Genomic DNA, 23,568 nt, shown 5'->3' on the forward strand with positions numbered 1-23,568 from the left:
TACTGTTGCTGTTGTACCAAAAGGTGGGGGAAGAGGGAGGTGTTAACAGCAGAGGAAAATGAGTGACCCGTCCTCCCAATGAGAGCTGTAGCAATTTGAGGTGTGGTGTGGACTGGTGCTCCAAATAATTAAGCATTCTTTATGAACAGCAAAAGTAATATAACTGCCATCCGAAACTTCAAGCCAAGTCTCCCTGAACTGTCACACTCCAAGTGTATCTGAGAAGGTAACAACTGAATATTCCAACTGTAACTGTTGAAAGTCAGAGCTTTGTCTGAAGCAGGTAAGACAATTTCGGAGTACTTTAAGGGTATTACTGTGCACTCGGGAGTAAATGGGTGGCTGTTATATTACATACATAAAATGGAAGTGGAAAAGGAACCATATTTTGGTTCTAAGAGGAAACAGCCAATACACGTAACAAGCAGAAATAAGGCTTGAGCATCATGACCTCCCAAATTAGCACAGATTGTAGGAACACAACAAGAATATTGATACTGGACTATCATTTTACTACAGCAAAGCATACTTGATCTATAGCCCCTCATTATATGATGATGCCCTCCTGAAAACTGTGGTGGAAACCTGCTGTAGCTTTTAGGCAGCCAATCAGCTTTAAACAATAACTCATTAGTAATCAACTGACTATAGAAAACCAACATCTGGGCACGTATAAACCCAGCAACAAGCTGAAGACATACTTGCGTCATTTGCTTCTCATCAAGAACACTGTTTCATATCCCAACAATGAAAGCGACACAACACCATTCCAGCCAGATTCCTACCCAGGCAATTCCACAAACATTTCAGGGCTTTCTGGCACTCCAAATAGACTACTGAAAATAAATGGAGCAGTAAGAAACTTGTAAGCAAAGTTTCTGAGCATTCCATCAAGAACGTCAAAGTGGATGCCCTGAACAAATTAATTTAGGTGGAAGAATGTAACAAGAAAAGGAAATGCAAGAAAGCAAAGTGGCTGTCCAACGAGGCCTTACAAATAACAGAGAGAAGGGAAACAAAATGCAAGGGAGATAGGGAAAGGTACAGAAAATTGAATGCAGACTTCCAAAGAATAGCAAGGAGAGACAAGAGGGTCTTCTTAAACAAACAGTGCAAAGAAATAGAAGAAAATAATAGAAAGGGAAAAACCAGTGATTTGTTCAAGAAAATTGGAGATATTAAAGGAACATTTTGTGCAAAGATGGACATGATAAAGGACAAAAATGGTAAGGACCTCGCAGAAGCAGAAAACCAAGAAGAGGTGGCAAGAATACACAGAGGAATTATACCAGAAAGATCTGGATGTCCCTGATAACCCAGATAGTGTGGTTGCTGACCTTGAGCCAGACATCCTGGAGAGTGAAGTCAAGTGAGCCTTAGAAAGCATGGCAAACAACAAGGCCAGTGGAGGTGATGCCATTCCAGTTGAACGACAGAGGATATGGTTGGACAGTGTCATCAAAGCTACCAAAATGAATGTGACCCAACTCTAGGAGGCAGTGGAAGACAAGAAAGCCTGGCGTGCTCTGGTCCATGGGGTCACGAAGAGTCGGACATGACTAAACAACTAAACAACAACAACAGGTAACAAGACACGGAAACATCATTGAGCTAAGATTTCAAGACACTAGATTCCACTCAATTTCTTTCACCAGCATTTAATACAGTTATATATTATAGCACGGAAATTCTACTCAGGCAATTCCTTTTAAACAAAACAGCTTTTGTCAATTTCAACATCTGATGAATTAGAACTACAATATTTGAAAACTCAAGCCTTTTATTTATCAAATATCCTTAGGACAGCAGGACCCTGAAATGTTGCACCTTGCCAATTCCAGATGTTAACATGCTACATCCCCTGATTACTGTCCTGGACCATGGAGCATTTTTCACAGAACCTAACAAAAGTTTGTATGACCATGCTGATCCTTAGACATTCGTTTAATAAATAATGTGTGCTGTCAAGTAAATTCTGTCTTATGGCAATTCCCTTTGTTGGGGAGAGGGGCACCCTAGTAGCTGGCCCACAGCCACACAGGCTGGTTCTACTTTGCAGAAGGCATGGAGTGTGGGGGAACTGAACACTCAACCTCTGACTCAGCAGCCAGACACCTATGCCACTGAGCTATCCAGCCAACTAGACAGTCACTCAAAGTAAACCAGAAGCAAATCAAGAATCACTGCCATTCAAAATTTTTCCCAGTATAGCACATACAGTATTTGTGTGGCAAGTTTGTATGAAAAGTTATGTGGCATAAAGTCTTCTGAAAATTTGATTTTCAAGCAGCATTTGATAATGGTTTGGGAAGCTTTTCATCCCAATGAAAGAGCATAATGTGTCAATTCACAGCCTTGACAGCCACCCAGTACACATCTAATTATGCTCAAATGCAATGGACTTCTCCCAGATTAGGCACACTTAACTCTAGTTCAGGCAACCACTATCACAGTTCTTCTATACACTCTCTTTCAATTCCCCAGAAGGAAATCTTTATCTAATATTCCCTAAGTTGCAAAAGAAAACAACATTTTGTAACAACTGTCAGGTGAAAATAAGCTAGTGCAGCATTTGCTTGTATAACTTTACAATCATGTACATATTCAACTGCCAGATTGTTCTCCAACAGGACTAAAACACTATGGCCGCTATAGTCCACAGCTAGTACTCAGAAACTACAGAGAAAGACACAGAAATACACACTTATATTAAGAAGAAAAATGACTGCTTTCAGTAATATTAATTTACAGGATGAGCATTATACTCAGAGATCCTGAATGGTTGGCCCCAACTTTGGTGATGCAACAGTTCTATGTCTGGAAACTGACGAAGAACTACTGTATTTTCTTTTGGGTTACTGTTTACTAACAACAATTGGCTACTTGCTTGTAAAGCTGAGGTGAAGCAGCTGATCTTTAACCAATCAAGCTCCAATGCTTTACTGGCAATAACAAAACATAAGGTGTCAGTGATCTAAATAAGGTATTTATCAACTGCAAAAAAACAACAACAAAAAAACGGAAAGATAAGGATAGATCCAGAAAAGGAATTTTAAAAGTAGAGAGCCAAGTTTGGTTAGACGCTAGGTGCTGAGACATCACAACAATGAGTTTCCAGTGTCATGTTATTAGTAACATGTTCTCTGAGGAGACGCACAAATCTTCTAAAAATGCACAGTTGACAAATAATCTGTCAAAAGGCCTACCTGGTTTCAAGAAATGTTTATTATCCTGGTTTTTATACTGGTTTTTATCCCCTACAAAACTGCAATCTCAGGTAAGGGCAAGATGGAACCTCTCAGAAGGAGATTGGAAAAAGAGCAGAGAAAACCTATTTTTACCCTGATCGTTTTACCTCATGGAGGGTGAGATGTTTGCCATCTTTTCTTTTGGAGTCAAATCTGCCATAGATCGCACTGTACTTCCTAATCTCCTCCTCTTTGTGAGGGTCATCATCATTCATCTCAAAGATGTGACCAACCATCTTGGCCAGTTTTTTATTGACTTTCAGCAGTTCTTTCACCTCATTCAAGTCACTTTTGGGAAGAGTGGGAACCAAGCGCTCAACACACTCAGTTACCGACAAAGCCGCCGCTGCATCCAACGTTTCCGCGTTTTCCTTTGGTGAGGCTGGAGAGCCAACGTCAGCTGGGGAAAGGCTGTGTTCACTCTCTGTCGTGTGGTGTCCTTGCCACAGTCTCTGGTCACTGCCGCTCTGCAGCGGTAAGTTTCCCATCCCCTCAGACTTGCTGGCTCCCACACTCTGGACGCAGGTCGTGGCAGCACATTTTGGAATCTTCAAGTGAGGCTCCCGGGCATTACTGTTCCTTTCATAACTATTGCATGAAATTCCCAACCAAGCTGGAGAACCTTCCGGTAACTTATATATTGGAATGCTACTAACCGGTAAGGAAGTCAGAGGCTGGTTAAAAAGGCTTGGATTTGTGACCCAGTCCCTCAAAGCTTTCTGCAGTCTTCGGACGTGAAGAGGTTTGCTCGCCATGCCTACGAGGGCCATGATCTCAAGAAACTCCTCTTCCCCTGCTTCGCACAACTGCTGGACATCATCCCCTCCCTGCTGAATGAAGGCATCGAAGTAGAACAAGAGATTGGCTTTCTGCAGGATCCGATAAAGCTGCAGCTCTCCAAGGGTTCTGGGTAACGCTGTGGCCATGGTGGGCGGAACGTCCTGCCAAAATAAAGCAAGAAGAGTAACAAAATAAATCCCCATTTCCAGATGGGTTTTCCAACACCCATTGCTCTTTCCAAAATAAGTTTGTGTTCTGACAATAAGCGGAGGCAGTGGTTACGAGAACTTGTGTGATAGAAAACACAAATAAGAATCCAAGACTGAACATCAGATTAGGCCTTGCTTAGCTATCAACTCACTAGGTGGCCTTGAGCATAGTCACTATCTTAGCTCCCCCATCTGTGAGGCAGAATATATAATAGCCCTACATCACAGTGTAGTTCTGGAAAAAACCACCACCACCAAAGATAAGGTCGCCTCCTAAGAATGTTTTAGAACTAGTACTCAATCACAACAATTGTAGCACAGTATTGTGAGTGGAAAGTGGGGGAGGGACATCCTTCCTGGAAAAGGACTGCATTCTTGGTTGGGATCCAAACATGTTTTCCTCCTTACAGCTGCCATCAAGTTCTCACAAGGAAAGTTTGTTCTGACACAAACAGGTTGTCAACACCCTCCTGCCCTACATTAGATGGTGAGGGGAAAGTACAATCAACATGTAGAAGTGTCAAGAATGGCTTTCCCCTTGCCTTCGATTGAATATTCTAGTCTGATTCATCCATCACTAGTAGTTCAGGAGCAATCTTAAGCATCCTTCCCAAATCCATTCCCCACCAAATCCACGGGAGTAGGCTTCAACTCCCCTAATCCTTAAGGAGCTATGGCCACTTAATGCTTAAGGAGAGTAGATGGTGAAAGTAACTGAACATTTATAAGACTGGTATAAAGCGGGAAGGAAAGGGGAGGGAAAAACTGCCATGGATCTACAAATACCACCTCTTTTATGCTTGCATACAACCTCTCAACTGCCTCATTCAAATGCTCTGACTGGAGGTCTACTGTATTATACGGCTCCTTTTTCTGCCCTTCCACCTTCACACATTGAATGGTATGAACTGTGATTTCTCTTCCACTCATCGTCTTTTGTAAATATTGTTTCCTCCAAAGATATGAAACCAGGTGAAAAAATCATGGAACAAAAAAAATGATAGAATAAACATGTCAAGGGAGTTCATGCTCAAGTTAAAAAAAAGAGAAGAGCACTGAAATGTTAAAAGAGAATACTGATTCGCGCCCCCCATCAGCTTCTGCTAATATCAAAGATGTTTTCAGTGGTTCAGTTGTGACTTATGGGAAATTCCACAGGGGATGTTGAGACTGGGGGCCATCCGTGCTTCCCATGTGGTGCTCTGCCTCCGATTCACTCTTATTCAATTTTCCTTCTTGCAACCATTTCTCCTTCTCCAAACCAGGGCTCCCTGGCTTGCCCGAGCAGTGATCTGGGGCCACCAAAATGGGAAGTCAGGCAACTTACATCCTATCAAGAAACATGGCTGCCTGGTGACAGTGGTACACTGTGCTGGTCCTGGAGGCAGAGGGATAACAGAGGGGGACGAAGGGAGAAGGGTTGCGTTGTAATGTTGTGTTGTATTTGGCAACATTGAGTAGAAGGAATTCCATCCCAAAATTCCAGCACCTTTGTCAGAACTTGGATTAAACTGATGAGCTCTTGCTTTAGACCAGTGGTTCTCAACCATAGGTCCCCAGTGATTCTTGGACTAAAACTCTCAGAAGCCTTCATCACTAGCTGTGCTAGCCAGGCTTTCTGGGAGTTGTAGTCCAAGAATATCTGGGGACCCAAAGTTGGGAACCACTGCTTTGGACAGCAGGTGAGGGAGAAGAGAGCTCTAGGGAGGTCTTCAGCGAAGGCCAGGGCACAGCACAACCATTTCACGGGGGGGGGGGGAGGGAGCAGCCCCTCACAGCCTCCAGAATATCTCCAAGTGGCCTTGCAGATAGTAGATGAAGCCCTTTGTCACCGTTTTGACCAAACATTGGAGAGGATTGCTTTAACTCTGTTCAAGCATTAGGAAAGGCAATGTGTAGAAAGAGAAGATGGGGTTATGCAATTGGGAACTTGACTGTATATGTTTTCCGCTGGGGAGGACTGAAACCATGGTTATAGCTTCTCCTTAAGGCCTTCCTATTCAAAATAGGGAGGTTGAGAGTAGCGTGAAGGGCACACATCCTCCACACTGAGCACCTGAAAAGTGCTTTTACAAATAGTTTATTATTAGGGTCCACATGACTGATACACACAGAAAGTTCTTTCCAAATGTCACAGCACACAGAGTCGGTAAGCATCGTGTGCCCCTCTCCTGAATCATCTTACTTAAATATGTTGAACACTAATGGCTTATTATTAATTGCTGAACAATTTAGAACGGCCAAAAAGAAAGGATAGGGGTCAGTTCTTTTCTACACATACAAGAGCTAATGGACTTCTGTTTTTTAAAATTATGGGAGAGAAAAGAAGTATAGGATGGAAACTGAAAATGTTAAAGACAAGGATTTACATGCAAGCTATTTAAGCAACACTTCACTAAATGTATATATAAAAGGACTGAAATGCCAGTTGAGCTAAAAAGCCACACAGCTAAGATATGATAATAAATAAGTTAACAAGTTAAATTAAGCTGATCTTCAAGTTGATAACTGATGTTAACTGTGTCAATGTAAAACCTACACACATTTATATATTTGGTCAACAGACTACATTCTGTGGAACTTGTGGTTTGGTGATATCTCTAATTTTATATCAAGGGACCAACAACACTGTTTTATAATAGAGGCACAATCACTCACCAGAAGCTCAGAACTCTTTCAACCCATCTTTCCTTTATGTATTAATCATCCTGTTTTTGTAAACAGCTTAACTATTACAGTACAGTAAGGGAAGTCCCTTAACTATTGGAACAAGAAAAAATTCAGTGTGTTTCATTCTGCTGAAATCAGAAGGGCTCCACAGCACAAACCAACCAACACCTACCCAGATATAAGCCCCAATGGGTTCAATGGACCTAAAAGACTCCAGTTCAAACCCAATTACATTGTGGCCCAAGTCAATTCATGAACCAAATAATCCATCCTATAGATTTTCTGTTTGGGCTGAACAAAGTTTACAAATCTTCTCCTTTCTAAACTTGGATCCTTCCCGAACACCAAAGGGCTTTGCTCCAACTCAATTTTAAACAAAATAATAAACAAGAGCTCCTCTAATGCTCTCTCCTGATGGTTTCTAAAAGCCAATCTTGCTTCGTAAAAGCAAGGTTAAGCAACCATTTATTTCATCGTTTGATGCTGCCTCTGTGATTCACCAGCTGTACCTGACAAAAAGGCTTTGCAGCCAGCAATGGCATTTGGAATAGAGACTCTGTGGATACATCATGAGGGGCCGTGCTAGGATTGAAACCATAATGGGGACCAAATCATCAGTGTCTGTCTCAGAGCAGCAGGGATTTCCAATACACAAAGGAAAGAGAAACTCCAAGACTAGAGATGCGAAGGCAGAGGGAGTGCAGGGAATAACAACAGATCAGGTTTCTGTACCATTTCCCCCTGCGGATTACTGGGGGGGGGGGGGGGGGGTGACCATTTGGAAAAACAGTAAAAGATACTCCCTTTATTTATATAGTATTATTTTGAAAGGACTTGAGTATTTCCCAAACATTCTCGTGACATCAAAACACAACAGGATTCTCTGGCAGCAATACCAGTAACACAAAGAGTTCCTTTTGGTGCGGGGCTGCTGTGATGTCACAAAACATGCAAATAGGCTTCCCAATCCTCAAGCCAGTATGAGTACCTCAAATGCACTGGAAAGACAAAACTTGATTCTGGCCTTTGTCTTGTTTGCTCTGAAATTAGTGTATTGCAAAAGTTTACTACAGAACTCTAAAAATCAATGTTTGTTTTTTTCCTTTTTCCTGAGACCAAAATCACATATACTCAGACAGCGTAGACGGCAACGTTTTCTCTCTCTCTAGTACAGTAATGAGTATATTAACAGTAGACTAATAATTTTGCCTGTTCAAAAGTAGAGTACAGTGGTGCCCCACAGAGCGACGTTAATCCATTCCAGGATTAACGTCGCTATCCGGATTCGTTGCTATGCGGGGGGGGGGGACCCATAGGAATGCGTTAAACTCCGTTTAATGCGTACCTATTGGGGAAAAACTCACCGCTATACGGGGAATCCTCCATCCGACTGCCATTTTCGCCACCCGGTAAGCAAAGGCAGGGTGCGAAAATGCTGTGGGTGGCCATTTTGTTGACCCGGTGGCCATTTTGGAACCGCCGATCAGCTGTTTGTAGAACATTGCAATGCGAAGATCGGTAAGCGAAATGCTTACCGATCATCGCATTCCAATGTTTTCCCTATCTAAAACATTGCAATTCGATCGCATTAGTAATCGCAAAAAACGCATCACTATGCGGATTCGTCGTTAAACGAGGCACCACTATATATATTTTTCAGCCTGCAAACCTTTCAGATGAGTGGAAAACCATCAATCATGGCTCTTCCACTCAAATTAAAGCAGAGAGTGAGCGACACTCTTCCTTGAAGGTTTAAAGGCAGCCTCAGAATAGATAAAGAAATAACAAAAGTTGTACCACGTTGTGACTGAGCTAAACCTTACAAATCTACATGCTAACCAAGCCATAGATAATCTAATTCATGGTACTTAGGATGTGAAATAAGTTTGTATTTGATAAGAAAAGATCCCAAGCATTTCAATTTCCCCCAAAGTTTCTAGTTTTTCTCTTCTGGAATAAAAGTACATGTTTTCCTCCCGACACCCAGATGTTTCAAAAATTCCTGAAACAATACATCTCTACAGTCCCTTCTAGACATGCAGTTCTAAGATGATGATGATGACGACGAAGACTCCTTTCACCCCAACTGAGAGTTGTACTGAAGAGGGTAGATGACACTTATCTCTCAGCTTTCTAGCTATCAACTCCAGCGGGAAGCCAGTTAAACTCTTAAGTCTGCAATTTCAAGAAAGCTTATTTGGAAGATTGTCCAACTGCAACCATTATGACGTCCATCTGATGGAGAGACAGTTGATATGCTAGTATTCCAGCATGTTCCAGGCCAAATATGGAGCTTTGTATTCACGAAGGCTTTCACGGCCGGGATCTAATGGTTGTTGTGGGTTTTTCGGGCTTCTTGGCCGTGTTCTGAAGGTGGTTTTTCCTAATGTTTCGCCAGTCTCTGTGGCCGGCATCTTCAGAGGACAGCAAACTGTGCTCTGCACAGAGGACAGCACAGTTTGCTGCCCTCTGAAGATGCCGGCCACAGAGACTGGCAAAACGTTAGGAAAAATCACCTTTAGAACACGGCCAAGAAGCCCGAAAAACCCACAACAACCATCTGGAGCTTTGCTTTCCACTATTTCACACCACCCCATTCCTTCCCTGCCCCATGCACCCTCTCCAAAGTCAATCACTGTTCTTCCACTTACTGTATATTAAAGCTGGAGGAGATGATGGGGAGGTGAAGATAAAGACGACATAGCCAAGAAAACGTGCAAAGAGGATGCAAGAGAAAATAACAGCTGGGCCATCCAGTAGAATACTATGGAAGTATAGCAAGCCCCTGCAAAAATGTAAAGAAGCAGCCCAAATGACATTTAATTTCACCTAAATCAAGTGGCATCCAAGGTTTTAGCAAAACGCTTTGATTTTGTCCTTCAGTTTACTCTCTCTCTCTCTCTCTCTCCATCAAACGCATTATGAGGAGCTGCCACAATGTTACAGAAGCTAGTGCACAATTTTTACTACTCACTTTGATATTTTCAATGAATTTGAGACTGCACAGCCTTAATTCTAAAGCTATAAAACCTTTCGGGAATTAAACAGAACACTTTTTGAAACGTTTTCCATTCTCAGGGTGTAGGCCATCATGGTGGCAATAATCTTTTTAGATCCAGTTTATATATACCACTTTTCCTGCCAGTATATATTTGTGGTGCATCTAGTTTATGTCTATTTGTATTTATGACTGTTACTTTTACTGCATTTATTCTGAGTTTTATGTCAGCTGGTCTGGGAGGCACCAACCTGAACAGGGTATAAATCCCTTATATTAAAAAAATAAAATAAATAAAAAATGCAAAATATTTTTCTAAAGAGGATTGGGAGGCATGTTGCAAAATTGTTCCTTGTATTCCCAGAGCACTAGCAAAATTTCCATGCTCCACAACTACAGATAATTATGTAGGCATTACTAAAGCAATGTTCTAACTCTAATGATACAACAACAGCATATATATGGTATTTCAAATCTGTAGTAATGCAATTGTTTATATACTTGTATTTATTTCTACTTAGAGGTCAGTCACGCTGTAAAGAGGGATAAGATCATAGCCCAAGAGAGCTATTTAAATATTAAGTGGCATAAATTGTTTGATTGTCAAATGAAAGGTTTGTGTCACAGACCTCTCTAAGAACTCCTTCCAAATCAACAGACCGAGATGAACATATATTTTAAACCCCCCCCCCTTTTCTACCCAACTGCCAACCAAGGGGATAGAAGGCTCTTGAAGATTTTGTGCAAAGGTTACAAGGAGGAGGTGTTTTTGCTATGATGTTGTTCATGTGGGCGAAGGAAGAGAAGGAAAACTCTTGGCGTAGGCTGCAAGGGTGGGATGAATATGCATTAATCAGTCGCTTGATTTCCAAGGCCATCATGGTGGCAACAGCAACTAGGAACAAAATCTACGTGCCTAAAGAGATGCTGCGAGAAATGCTCAGCAATCAACATTTTGCAATCAATCTCCAGGCAAGATGAGCAGAAAGAAAACAGAAAGGACCCAAAAGGGGCTCATTTAAAGGCACACACCCTGCACACCTAAGCTGCCTGATCTGAAATGAAAAACCAGCCCTAACTGCCTTTTAGCTGCAACACATTTCCAGATTTTGGGGTTTCTTTTTCACCATACTTCATTCATGTTTCCTTCAGTTTGTCTGCAATATGAATGTAGGAGAAGTGGGAGATGGAGGGAGGAGGAGGGAAGGAAACTGAAAACTGTTTTACATTTTACATGTTTGCACAGCTGTCAGTTGACTCACTTAATCCTCCACTTCCATTTTCATTTGGCCAAGTTCTCTTCCCTTCCACCGCTTAAGTACTTTGCACACAAGCGTAGTGAAAATCGAGTTCGAAGTGGAACCAACGCAAGCAAGCAAGATCTAACAGCAGGATCTCAAGAAAAGCAAACCTCCAGATAATTTAAGGGGACAGAAGGCTCTCAGTGTAGAGTATCTGTGTGTGAAGATTTCAGGGACTTCCTTGTACTGTATTTCAGGTATCCGTAATTGCTTCCAGCTTGTATCCCAAAAGAGAGAGGAGTGCAGGAAAGCCAATTTAGCCCAGGAGCAAAAAACAAAACAAAAACCCCACCACCTTATATGACCTGGGCACAAATCATGCTTTCGCTGGAACAAAGGGCATCTCTCTCCCCCCTCCCCCCCAAAAGTGTTCCTTCCAACTATTCTGAGCAAATTGGGATCTCCACGTTAAATATTTAAAGTAACAAAAGTAACAAAAGTAAGATTTGCATGGCTAAAGCATTTGTTCCATTTTCCACTGATCATCATTCAGAGACTGCATTCAGAGACTGCATTCAGAAACTGCGCGCCATGGTACAGAAACGGCATTGGTCGCCCTGTGCAATGACCTATTGAGGGAGGCTGACAGGGGAAAAGTGTCCCTGCTGGTCCTCCTCGATATCTTGATACCATTGAGCACGGTATCCTCCTGGGGAGGCTCTCTGAGTTGGGAATTGGTGGCCTGGCATTGGCCTGGCTCCGTTCCTTCTTGGAGGACCGCCCCCAGAGAGTACAGCTTGGGGAGAGGGTCTCGGCCCCGTGGAGCCTCAACTGTGGTGTTCCACAGGGGTCGATTATCTCCCCAATGCTGTTTAACATCTATATGAGGCCGCTGGGTGGGGTCATCAGGGGATGTGGAGCTCGGTGTCATCAGTATGCTGATGATACTCAGCTGTACACCTCCTTTCCACCTACCACAGGAGATGCCATTCTGTCCCTCCAGCGCTGCCTGGGGACCGTACTGCAATGGATGCAGGAGAACAGGTTGAGGCTGAACCCAGATAAGACGGAGGTACTGAGGGTGGGCGCCCCCACAGTCGGGGGTTTGGGAAACTCCCTCACTTTTGGGGGGGTGACCCTCCCCGCCAAGGATGGGGTCCGCAGCCTGGGGATCCATCTGGACCCGGCGCTCACCATGGAATCTCAGGTGGCGTCGGTTGTCCGAACCGCCTTTTACCATCTTAGGCGGATAGCCCAGCTGCGGCCCTATCTCGAGGTGGGGGCGCTCACTACATTGGTGCATGAGCTCGTAATCTCAAGAGTAGACCACTGTAATGCGCTCTACATGGGGCTGCCTTTGAGGTTGTTGCGGAAACTACAGGTGGTGTAGAATGCGGCGGCCAGACTTCTTAGTGGTGTGAAAAAATACCAACACATTTCGCCCACTCTGGCCGCATTGCATTGGCTGCCCATCCGTTTCCGCATCGACTTCAAAGTGTTGACACTTACTTATAAAGCCCTAAACGGCTTAGGGCCTCGTCACTTGCCGGAACGCCTGCTTCCACCAAGTTCTACCCGTGTCACTCGCGTGAGTCAGGAAGTGAGGCTGAGGAGCCTAATGCCGAGGGAGGCCCGGAAAGAAAAGACAAGAAATAGGGCCTTCTCGGCGGTGGCTCCTCGCCTCTGGAATAACCTTCCCCCTGACATTCGCAAGGCTCCCTCACTGGGTACTTTCAAAAAACAGCTAAAAACATTGATGTATCGGCAGGCCTTCCCCTTTGTCAGTTCCTGATTCCCCTTTCCTTCTACTCCCTAGCTCTGTCCCAACCTGTTGCAACTTTTCTTCTGTAAAATTGTTTTTAACTATATTGTTGTTGTTTCACTGTTGTAAGCCGCCTAGAGTAATCTCAATTGATTAGATAGGCGGGATAGAAATAAAATAAATAAAAATAAATAAAAAATAAAATTTTGAAAAGGTTCTCCAGGACAGAAAACTGCATGCAGATCGTGGTTTATTAATTGTAAATACTTTTAAGTACTATACTTGATAGGCACTTAAACATCTGAACCTACTGATGGATTCTTGATGCTACCCTGGTTCGCTCAGGTATCAGTCCTTGCTACCTTCAACAGAAAGGGTGGTCCAACTAAATTGTGAATATGGGTCCTTTGAAGCACGAAACATTAAAACTCACTGAGCCCTTGTAAAGGTAGGGACATGGTTAAAACAAAGCACTATTTGATTCACTCATTAAAAAACACTTTTAGTTTGCCCCCAAATCGCTGTCTATTTAGCCCTGTACTTTTTCTTCCTTCCGACAAGCAAAGTACATAGCAGACAGATATGGGCTTCGTTCAAATTATGCAGTCGATTCTGGGGCAAAGTGACATTTAAGATCTACTGATGACTTACTAGATATGTCCCATCTTTAATTCATCATATTCTGTTATGACAATCTAGCAACTTTTAAATGTTCTATTTTGGTACCGGAATATAGGTAATAACGTTTCTCAACATTTTTTCAGGCCTGCTGAATGATCAGTTGTGCTACAAAGAGAATGTGTCTCTCACCAGCCTCCACAAATATTAGAGCTTAAAGGTTGTAATGAACACAAGCCCTCTATTAAAAGTCTGTCTTGCTCTCACAAAGCACTGTGAAATAAATAGGATAATCTGCACATTCAAAATCCTATAATGTGCCCATAGTTTCTTTAATTTGAAAGGCTATGTGTTCCTGGGGAGAGGGAAATATATATATATATTAATGAGAGAGATAAGTTGGCTCCAGTCTTCCATCAGGGTGTGTCTGTGCAAAAATGCATGGGGCACTGCCAACACAGATAAAGCCAACAGACATTTGTAGGTTCAGTAATCAATATCCAAACGAAGCAAAACTCTTTATGATCAATTTAAATTAGGTTAGGGTAGATTCATAACAAATTCCTAAAAGTGGCACAGAATATAATGTTCTTGTTTTTTAAAAATGGGGGGGGGAATAGCCATGTTAATCTTCTCCAATAATCAAAATAGCAATATTTCGACTACAAAACCTGTCGGGTAAGGGGCTGCAGAGCAGGGACGGAGGCGACAGCCTTGGGCTTGCACTGGCCCCCTCCCTCCAAAGTTGCAGCGAATACAATACACGGATGTTTCAGGACTTTCCTCCCACGCCTCACCCTTTTTTGCACTGGATTTCTCTGGGAATCATCCACACGCCACCCACACATACACACACACACACACACACACACGAACCCGCCCTCGCCTTCCGGCAATCTCCGGCAGCCTGAGCGCACGGCGGCAGCAGCACCGCCGCCGCCGCCCCTGAGAACACCCGGCGGGGCAGGCATGGCTGGGGCGCCGCTTAGGACCGACTCCCGGCCCCCTTCCCCAGCCCCCGAGAAGGACGGGGCCACTCGACACGGAGCCCCAGCCGCCGTTCCTCCCTTCCCTTTAAATCCCACCCCCTCCTGCCCTTCCCATCCCTCGTGGAACGTCGGAACGCTCCTCTGGAGGGAAAACGAATCCCCTGCCCCAACCCCCCCCCCGCGTTCCAACACACGTATTCCGCGCCGCCGGACGGGTCTTGCCCCACCGTACCTGCCCTCGTGTTTCCACTTCAGACGTGCACTCTCAGAAACACGAGGCTGCGGCTCCTCGAGTTAAAAAAGAGACCCAGGCGGGCAAGTTCGCACCCGCTCGGAGGGACTCGGCCGGGCGGCCCCGCTGTCCGTTGTCGAGGGTCGTTCCGAGCAGGGTTCGGCAAGGGGGTGTGTGACTCGGGTTCGGGGCATTCCGGCGACCGTCTTGCCCCTCGCGATGTGGCCAGGACAGGACCTCGCAGGGAATTCGACGGTGCTTTCTTCCCATGCACAGACCTGCACGGGATTGTCCGGCTCCTCCTGGACACGTGTACCACGGGCGGGCGAGGGCGGTGGGGAGGGGAGAGGAGAGGAGGCAGCAGCGCCTTCCTTGGCGGGGAGGGGGTGCGAGGGAGGCACGACTGACTAGGGAGGGGCGCCTTCGCCTCAAAACACAGCCAGGAGGCGGGCCGCCCCGCCCCCGCCCCGGGGCTCAGGGCATCGCTCGACCCCCTTTCCCTTCCCGAAGACCGAAGCGCGCACCAACGCTCCCGAGGGCAGCCTTTCTTCAGAGCAGGCTCCCTGAAAGCCGAAGTGTTACCGAGAGCCCCCGCTCCGCCAGCCATCCGGAACTTTTGCAGCGCGATCCCGGGAAGGAAAGGCCCGTGTGTCCCCCCCCTCCCCTCCCCGCCGCTGGGAGCCAAGCGAGAGAGAGGCGCGCCCAGCCCGGTGTGCGCTCGAGGGGACCCGAGCCCTTTGCGCGCGCGCGCGCCCTCCCCCCCCCCGCCCCCGGAGACCCTCCACTTACTTCTCGGCGGGACCCGCCGGCTCGCGCTCCCGCTGCCCAGGGCGCGAGGCTCCTTCCGTCCTTGGCCGGCGCCGGCCCAGAAGTTACGACGGCCAGCGTCCCCTCCGCCGCCGGCGGGGCCCCGGCTCCCTTCCCATCCGTGGGCGAGCTGCCTTCCGCCCCCACCGCGCGGCTCGGCTCCTCTCTCCTCTCTGCCCGGCGGGGAGCGGCGGCTGTGGCCGGGCTGCACGGAGGAGGGAACAAGAGCAGCGGCGGCGGCGGCGGCGGGGATGGTGCTTGCAGCCTCCGCTCCTTCTTCTTCGTCTTCCTCCTCCTCCTCCGCTGCCGCCGCCGCCTCCCGCCCTTCCCCTCCGCCCACACACCTCCACCGCCCCCCCGCCCGCCCGCGCCGTCACATGGGGAGATTCCGCGCTCGCGCCCTCCCGCGAGCCCTGGCGCCGCCCTCCCCCGCGCGGCCGCGTGATGCAGCCCCGAGGGGCGGGGGCGGCGGCGGGAAGGAGGGGGCGCCGTGGCAAGGGGAGGTCCGGCTGAAGCCGCCGCTGCCGCCGCAGCAGCAGCGGCAGTAACCGAGGCAGCCGCAGACGGCAAGGGGAGAGGCGCGCAAAAAAGGCTGCCCGCGCTCGCCTAGAGGGAGGCGGCGCGCTCCGTCCCGTCCCGCCCTTTCCTTTCCCCACCGCCGCTCCCCGAAGCCGCCCGGTCTTTCCTCCGCGGGCAGGGAGGCGCCCCGGCCGGAGCCCCTCGGCCGGGGGTGGGGGGTGGGAGGACCCCTCACTCGAGCGCTCCAGCTCCCCGAGGGCGCGCCTCCCCCTGGGGTGGAGATGCCCGGGCACACCGGGGAAGCCCGCCCGGCGCCCCGACGGGTCCCACCGTCTTTATCACTTCCTTGGCTTTAGACTGTTCCTTACCCCCCCCCCCACTCCTCTCCCCTCGAGTCGGGGGACCCGCCAGGAGGTCCGCCGCTTCTCCGGGCCGGCGTTCCTGCCTCTGGCCTCTTGTCGGAGCGAGCAAGCCCCTCCTCTTTGCTGAGGAGCCTGAGCGACCCCCCCCCTTCCGAGCGCTGCCTCCTCGGGAGTAAGCCTGGCTGATGGCGGGGGGACAGGAGCTGTGCCTTGGGAGGCGCCCTTGCCCGCCGTGCCTCGCCTCGCAAGTCGCTTCTTGGGGCAACAGCTCCCAGGGTGGGAAGGGCGCCGGGCGCCGTTCGCCCAAAACGCCGCTTTTGCCGTTTCTCTGGGCTATGTGAACGGGCAACCCAGCCCTTTGAATTTACAGTATACTGAATTCCATTCAGTGGGGTTTTAACGCTGGTGATACCCATGGAATTGTAACCTCCCAGCCTAAAATTCTTGGCAGTGGTACAGTTTCAAGAATTATATATACCAAATCGAGCAAAGAGCTGCCAAATTCGGTGCTAGAGAAGTTCAGGGGAGAAGGGGTGGGTTCCGGGGAGACCCATGCAAAAGCTGATGGTTTTATGGGGAAGAGGGTGTAACTCTCTGGGGAGCCTCAGAAACTTGGATCGAGGCCCAAGGAGGGCCACATTCAGCCCCAGGGATTGATGCTCCCCAATCCTATGGTACCTAAGATGACCAGCACCTTTGCCCAAAAGGTATGCCTTCTTTAATGCAGAAGATTCTAGGGAATGCTTTTCTTCTTCTTCTTCTTCTTCTTCTTCTTCTTCTTCTTCTTCTTCTTCTTCTTCTTCTTCTTCTTCTTCTTCTTCTTCTTCTTCTTCTTCTTCTTCTTCTACCCTATTAAGTAGTGTGAGCTATTGCTGTACCTTGTGTACCTTATGACAGTGCTCACAGGAGAAGATAATACTGTACTGGGAAAAGTTGAAGGCCATAAGAAAAGAGGAAGACTGAACATGAGAGAGATTGACTCCACCATGGAAGCCACAGTCTTGTAAGAGGACAGCTAGTGTTAGGATCTTTTGGCGGTCCTTACTTTATAGGGCTACCTTGCATTAGAAGCAAGTTGATAGCATATAACAACAGTGCCCTGCAGTGTGTTTGTAGAAGGTCTCTTTAAAATGTACATATGCAAAACTTTTCCAAGGAGTGAAAGAAGTACAGTTCATCTAAATGAGTATGATTATCTTTTAAGCCAAATAATACTATGGAGATTAAGGTTGTGATCCCATAGCATAGTTTCTTGAGAGTATGTTCCATTGAACTCAGTGAGGCTTAATACTAATGAAACTTGCATGACAGCTTCCTCCAACCTAGTATCCACCAGACATGATGGATTATTGATTGATGGATTGTAGGCGTTGTAGTCCAGTGTACCTGGAGGATGCCAAGTTGGATTGCTCTGGTTGTCTGGTAACCTGTAATGCTAAAATTATTAATATTTTTACAGAAGAGATAACCATATTTTTATGAAATAAAAAATACTTTCCCCACGTAACAAAGTTTACCTTTTAACCTTAAAACATTGCTAGTTTGGTTGGCCACAATTTCCACTGTTGAAATATATGATTGATTATTAAAGCAACATGTCAGTAATGCATTACTGATGTGTCGTCTTTAAAGTAACACATGATGAATAACTCAGAAAACCCAAAGTCACGGATAATGTTAGCATGCTACTTTTTAATGATGCAGTTCTCAACTCTGGACCTACTGTATCGAAAGCTTATTTTAAAGTGGAGATGCTTAATCTGGCATGCAAGGTGCGCACTCTGCCATGAAACTATAACTCTTCTTAAAGCTCAGAAAATGTCTGTGTAGAACATATGCAGTATTTATCAGTACATGTGCTAACATGTATGCATGCATGGATGGAATCTTTTTTTATTACAGAAATTAAAAACAATGTTTTGTCATTGTTTTAAAATAATGTTTACATTTAAAAATAAATGACAATATTGCCACTCATATCCTGAAGGATCCTTAATGCCTCCTCACAGTGACAACATTGCATATGTTGAGAGTTCTGGTGACTTGCTTAAGTTCCAGTGAAATGCACAGCGGAAGGCCAGCTCTTTAACATTAGCATTAGCTGTAGAAGTCCCTTTCTTTACCCAATTGTTCTTGGTATCTAACCCTCACTAAAGCCTAGCACTTTAGGAAATAAGACTCAGGAGGTGATCTTTAAGTATGAAAGGTTTTGTGTACTTTACTCACTCAAAGTCCACTTCTGAAACAGGAACTCATTAGGCTTAAAGTTGATAGAAAGGAAAATAGTAAAAAAAAAAAAAACATAAGGTTTGTTTCCTCAGCCCACGTTGGGAGGATCTCTAGGATGCAGAGATCCAGCCTGGAGATCTAGCACCTTCCAAGGTGAAGAAAGGGTCTGAGATAAAACGGAATCTCTCAAAACAGGTGAGGAGGAGAAGGGAAGAAACAGGGGCAGAGTTTCTCTAGCCCGGCAAAAACAAGCCCCTCTGATTAGTTAGCATGCAAGCAAATAAGTTAGTCTGTGATGGAGGCCCTTCCGCCCATATCTTGAAATTTACAACAGGATTGGTAAAGCCCGTGCATGTAGAAGATCCATCAACAGTCTGTACAAATTCAGATTGTGGATGGGAGAAACATGAATTTGAAAGTCTCACAGATCCAAAGTTCCTCACCTGTGGAAAGCTAGCATGTTAAGGCAGGGTGTGAATAGTGTCATTAGCCTCTACAGATCGGGATCTAGATGTATTCTTACAAAGCTGCTCAGATTTGTACCATGATGTAATTGCTAGAGCAAACCAGCCTGTCCATAGAGTTTCCGTACCCACACCTTTCTGGGTCCCTTTCAGTTTAATGGTGTGCAAGTGTGCGTGCATTCATGTTCAAGTAGGACTGATCTGTATTGGTTCCTTTCCAGCATCTCTTTATTGCTGGAAAGTAATCAAAATGGAGATTGCAGCTTTAAATTCTCTTTCCACTTTCAATTCCCCAATATTGTTAAGTGGTTTAAGAACACAGCTTAACCATTTCAGAGTATTGGAAAATTAAGGAAATAAAAGGTATTTTTTTTTTAAAAAAAACAACACCTTTATTGGGATAGCACTAATGTGCTATACTGTTGTTTTTTTTAAAATTAAGATAGAAAACGTATTCCCAGAAGCAGGAGGGAGCAAGGCAGGTTTTCTTTTCGTTTTACTAAAGGACGTGGATCAAATACCATAAGTTCACTTGAGGTGTATATGCTATTTGGATGCAAGGATTGCACCACATGGCATTCGGTATCTCTGCCCGATCCTATTTTGTAAGTAAAACGCTTAGAATGTTCTCGTTGGTTCTGCAACAATGTTAGCAACAAGTATATTTCAGTTTCCACTAAGAATTGGTGGCACCCATTGATTCAAATGGAAGATGAAATAACTTCACTAGGTGAAAGTGAGATTTACTCTCTTTCGACACAGTTTCACAAGTTTAATCCTAGCATAATTGTCCCATAGAACTTCTAAGGAGCCACTGAGAACCAAGCTGACACCACAGTATTGTGCTTATAGGGATTTAAATCATCATAGGGCTCATTCTCTCAGGGCAACAGGACAGAGATTTTCAAAAAGGTCTTTGTCTTTTCTGTGCAAGATTGGGAAACTTTGTGTGCCTTTTATTGCATTGCATTGCATTTTGTGGCTTTTGTAGTAAAAAAAAAAACACATGAAATGATTTCTTTAGGGAAAAGAAATCTGTTTTGCATGCAAAATATAACTAGAGGGATCCTGTACTCCAAGGTACCACCTAGCCTTCTGCAAAATACATTTTTCCTGCAACTCCCTCTTGCTTAAAATCACTTTTTTTTTCTCTCAGGAAGGAGAACATGTGTGAATATTTGTTACATAGTAGTAGTGGGTAGGGCCATGATCAAAAGTGGGCAGGGCCACCCCCGTTGGCATCCACATAGCCCCCCCCCACGTGTTTATATGGATCCTGGTGCCTTTCTCTCTTTTATATACTGTGTGTGTGTACACACACACACACACACACACACACACACACACACACACACACACACACACACACACACACACACACACACACACACACACACACACACACACACACACACACACCCCATTTCAGGCACTGCAATGACCCATAAAAGTTCTGCCTTTCTGTGTGGAGATCTTTAAATAGATATGTGCTATGTTTACTCAATAAATCACATTTATTTCCCACTTCTCCTCAAGTAGGCTGGGGGTCCTCACAATAACCCCATGGGATAGGTCAGACAGTGAGAAGGTGGCTGGTCCAAGCTATCCCTGAGAGTTTTATGATTTCCTAGGGGCTTGAATCACAATTTTCAAAGTTCCAGCCCAGCAATCTAACCACTACACCACACTGTCTTTCTTGCCCCCAGGACACCAAAGAGTCTTGAGTGTATAGGCAGACTTTTCCCTGCAACAATACAGAGTTCCCATGAGAAAATGTGTTAATAGACTGCCCTACAAAGCCACAAGAATGTTCAGAGGACAAACTTCTTTCTTCCCACTCAGTTTTTTTCCCCTCCACATTGCCTCAGGCGGTACAGTGGTGATAATTAAAGCTGTAAAATATCATCATAGTCCATGGACTTTTCATCTTAAACTCATGCAAGCACATCATGCCTCATCCAGGAATCATGGCGCATTCTGCAAGGAAAGAAATGTCAGTAATATAAACTGCACTCCCATACACATCTCTTCAGAAGCATCTCCCACTGCGTTTCATCACAGGGATTACTTCTGATGAAATGTTTAGAAAATGGCACTTTTTATCGCCTTAGCTAAGCCCCCTATGAGAAGTCTTGCCACTGAACGGGACTTTTTTAAAAAAAAATCAATAGACCAGTAGGGTTGTTACCATGTTCTTCAAAGGCTATATTTTACAAGTCCTGGTCAGGTCTACCAAAAGTGCTGTCATTCTTGTAGTTCTAATGTTGCCATGCTCACTCCGCAGCATTGCAGACTAGGCAGCTATCTTCTAATTCCCAAACCCTTTCCTTGGGGTAGGCAACCTGAGGAAGAAAAGGTGTATCAGATCAAAAGCTCTATGAATATGTTATGTGCGTGTTTTCCAAAAGATGTCCTCTTGCCTTTTGAATTTTTTTTAAAAAATGGGAGAGCTGGGAGTTGGCAAAGACAGTCACTGAAAATCAAGGTCAAAATCATCCATACTATGTGAAAGAAAAACAGGGACGAAAGACAGAAACAAAAATCAATTCATTTGAATTGTGGTGTTCGAAGAGAGCCTTACAGATACCACAGATAGCCAGAAGGGCAGAAAAGCGAGTGTTCAATTAAATCAAGCTTGAATTCTCACTAGAGCAAACATGCGTAAACTGAGGCTTATTCTACCGAGAGCAGATAATAAAAACCCAGAAGTGACCACAAAATACAATATTGCTGGGAAAAGTTGGGGTGGGGAGTAGAAAGAGAGGGAGACCTAACATGAGACAGATTGCCCCATTAAAGGAAGCCACAGCTGTTCGTTTCCAAAACCTGAGCAGAACTTACTGGAAAAGACAATTTTGTTAGGAATGAGGAGGGGGCAGTATGCTAATGCCCTGGACGTGTATAGCAAAAAGTTCCTTTTTGGAGGACTGTCACTTCATTACTTTCTTCAAAGCAAGCCTGGGTTGGTTGGTTTTTTACTCTTCAAACAAAACATGTCTTTTCACTGTTCCTAGGACTTTTACTCGTTCCCTCGATTTTTCTTATTATCAGAACAATAGCCAAAAGAGGGCGAGAATGAGAAAAGAACTGTAACTTGTAATTTGATCCATTTTGAATGGCATGTTCTTTGATATTGGTCATATTTGAACTTTCTGTTATATTTTTTTAAAAAAATATGTATAAATTGCACATTCTTCACTTTTTAAGAAAAATCATTAAATTTAAAATGACAATAAAATGACCAGAATCCTACCGGGGGCTACAAAAACCAGCACCAGAGCCGACATGGTGGCTCCAGCATTGCACTTTCTTCACCTCAGGATACCTTCAGGCAAGGATGGGTGAACTGTGAAAAAGCGATTTGCCACAGACGAGATCTTTGAAATGAAGGGAAAACTGACAGGAAGAAGCTGTAAGGAAAGTTAAAGCCTGCGGGGGGGGGGGGAGATCCAGAGGCGTCCACAAGGCTGCCAGCAGAACAGCTGGTGTGGTTCCTTGTGGAGAGTTCTCCTCCTTGTTTTTGACAGGCACCAGAAGAGGAGGAGGAGGAGGAGGAGGAGGAGGAGGAGGGAGGAGGAAAAAAAAGAAAATTACGAGGAAGAGGTAAAAGTACTGAAGTAGATGGTGCACAGCCCCCTAAGTACAGTCTGTTTAGTTCTGCAAGCTTACTACTGCTAGATAAGGTCACCGCACAAACAGAATTATTCCTTGAAAAGGGTATGCTTCACCATATTTCCCAAAGATGCTACTGATGCTCGTGAAGAAAACACTCCCAACTGTTTGCTTGTTAATACAGAAGGCTGGTGAGTCTTTGCATATGCACGTTATGCTCTCCGTACAGCATTCTTAATAAACAACAACTAAGGGATTTTGCAGTAGATACAAAGGATGGCGGGGGGGGGGAGTACCCAAATTCACCAGGAACCCTGAAAAGAGGCTTACAGAGGCAAGACTCTCCTTTCGCTCAGCGGAGCTCCCTTGCTGGGTGAACACGCCTAGGTTTGGGTCTTGAAACGGCCCTTCGAGGGAGGTGCTTTGACCGCTTATCTCAAGCATCTGGCCGGGCACCCTGATGCATGGATGGGGAGGGGCTGGGGCTTCAAGATTCCACATCAGCCTTGGGCCAGCATGGTGGGACAAACAGCCGGGCGTGCGGGGCTGACTTCCACTGACGTGATGGCCTCACTTTTTGCAAGATACTGATTTTGTTTATTGAGATGGAGACTAGGACTCTCCAGACATCACAAGCTCACGCTTGGCTACGTTCTCTAGGGCAGATGGGAAGGGAGCTGCATGCTGTCTTCTAACGATGGTTTGGAAGACGGCATGCTCCTCCCATCTTGACCTGGTGATGATGGTGATAAACGTAATACTTAATATAACAAAATAAGAAAATAGTTATGACTTAAAACATGTAAACCAGAATTCGATTGTGATCCT

At 45.4% G+C, this 23,568-nt stretch overlaps 1 protein-coding gene across 4 annotated transcripts in view; it reads right to left on the minus strand.

Annotated features, from left to right (window-relative positions):
• NAB1 (NGFI-A binding protein 1) overlaps positions 1 to 15,930 on the minus strand; it is a 56,656-nt gene extending 40,726 nt beyond the window's left edge. Inside the window, exons 1-2 of one of the 4 annotated variants that reach the window (XM_072979753.2) lie at positions 15,537 to 15,923; positions 3,356 to 4,189 (exon numbers count right to left, since the gene is read on the minus strand). In XM_072979753.2, the coding sequence (XP_072835854.1) occupies positions 3,356 to 4,174 (819 nt within the window). In that variant the 5' untranslated portion in view covers positions 4,175 to 4,189; positions 15,537 to 15,923. Of the gene's footprint in view, positions 1 to 3,355; positions 4,190 to 14,747; positions 14,887 to 15,536 lie in introns of those variants that run through there. The other 3 variants (XM_020802861.3, XM_072979767.2, XM_072979759.2) reach the window with 3 other exon arrangements.
• Positions 15,931 to 23,568: the final 7,638 nt, after the last annotated feature.

Source organism: Pogona vitticeps, chromosome 1, assembly GCF_051106095.1.
Source record: "Pogona vitticeps strain Pit_001003342236 chromosome 1, PviZW2.1, whole genome shotgun sequence".
Classification (NCBI taxonomy): domain Eukaryota; kingdom Metazoa; phylum Chordata; class Lepidosauria; order Squamata; family Agamidae; genus Pogona; species Pogona vitticeps.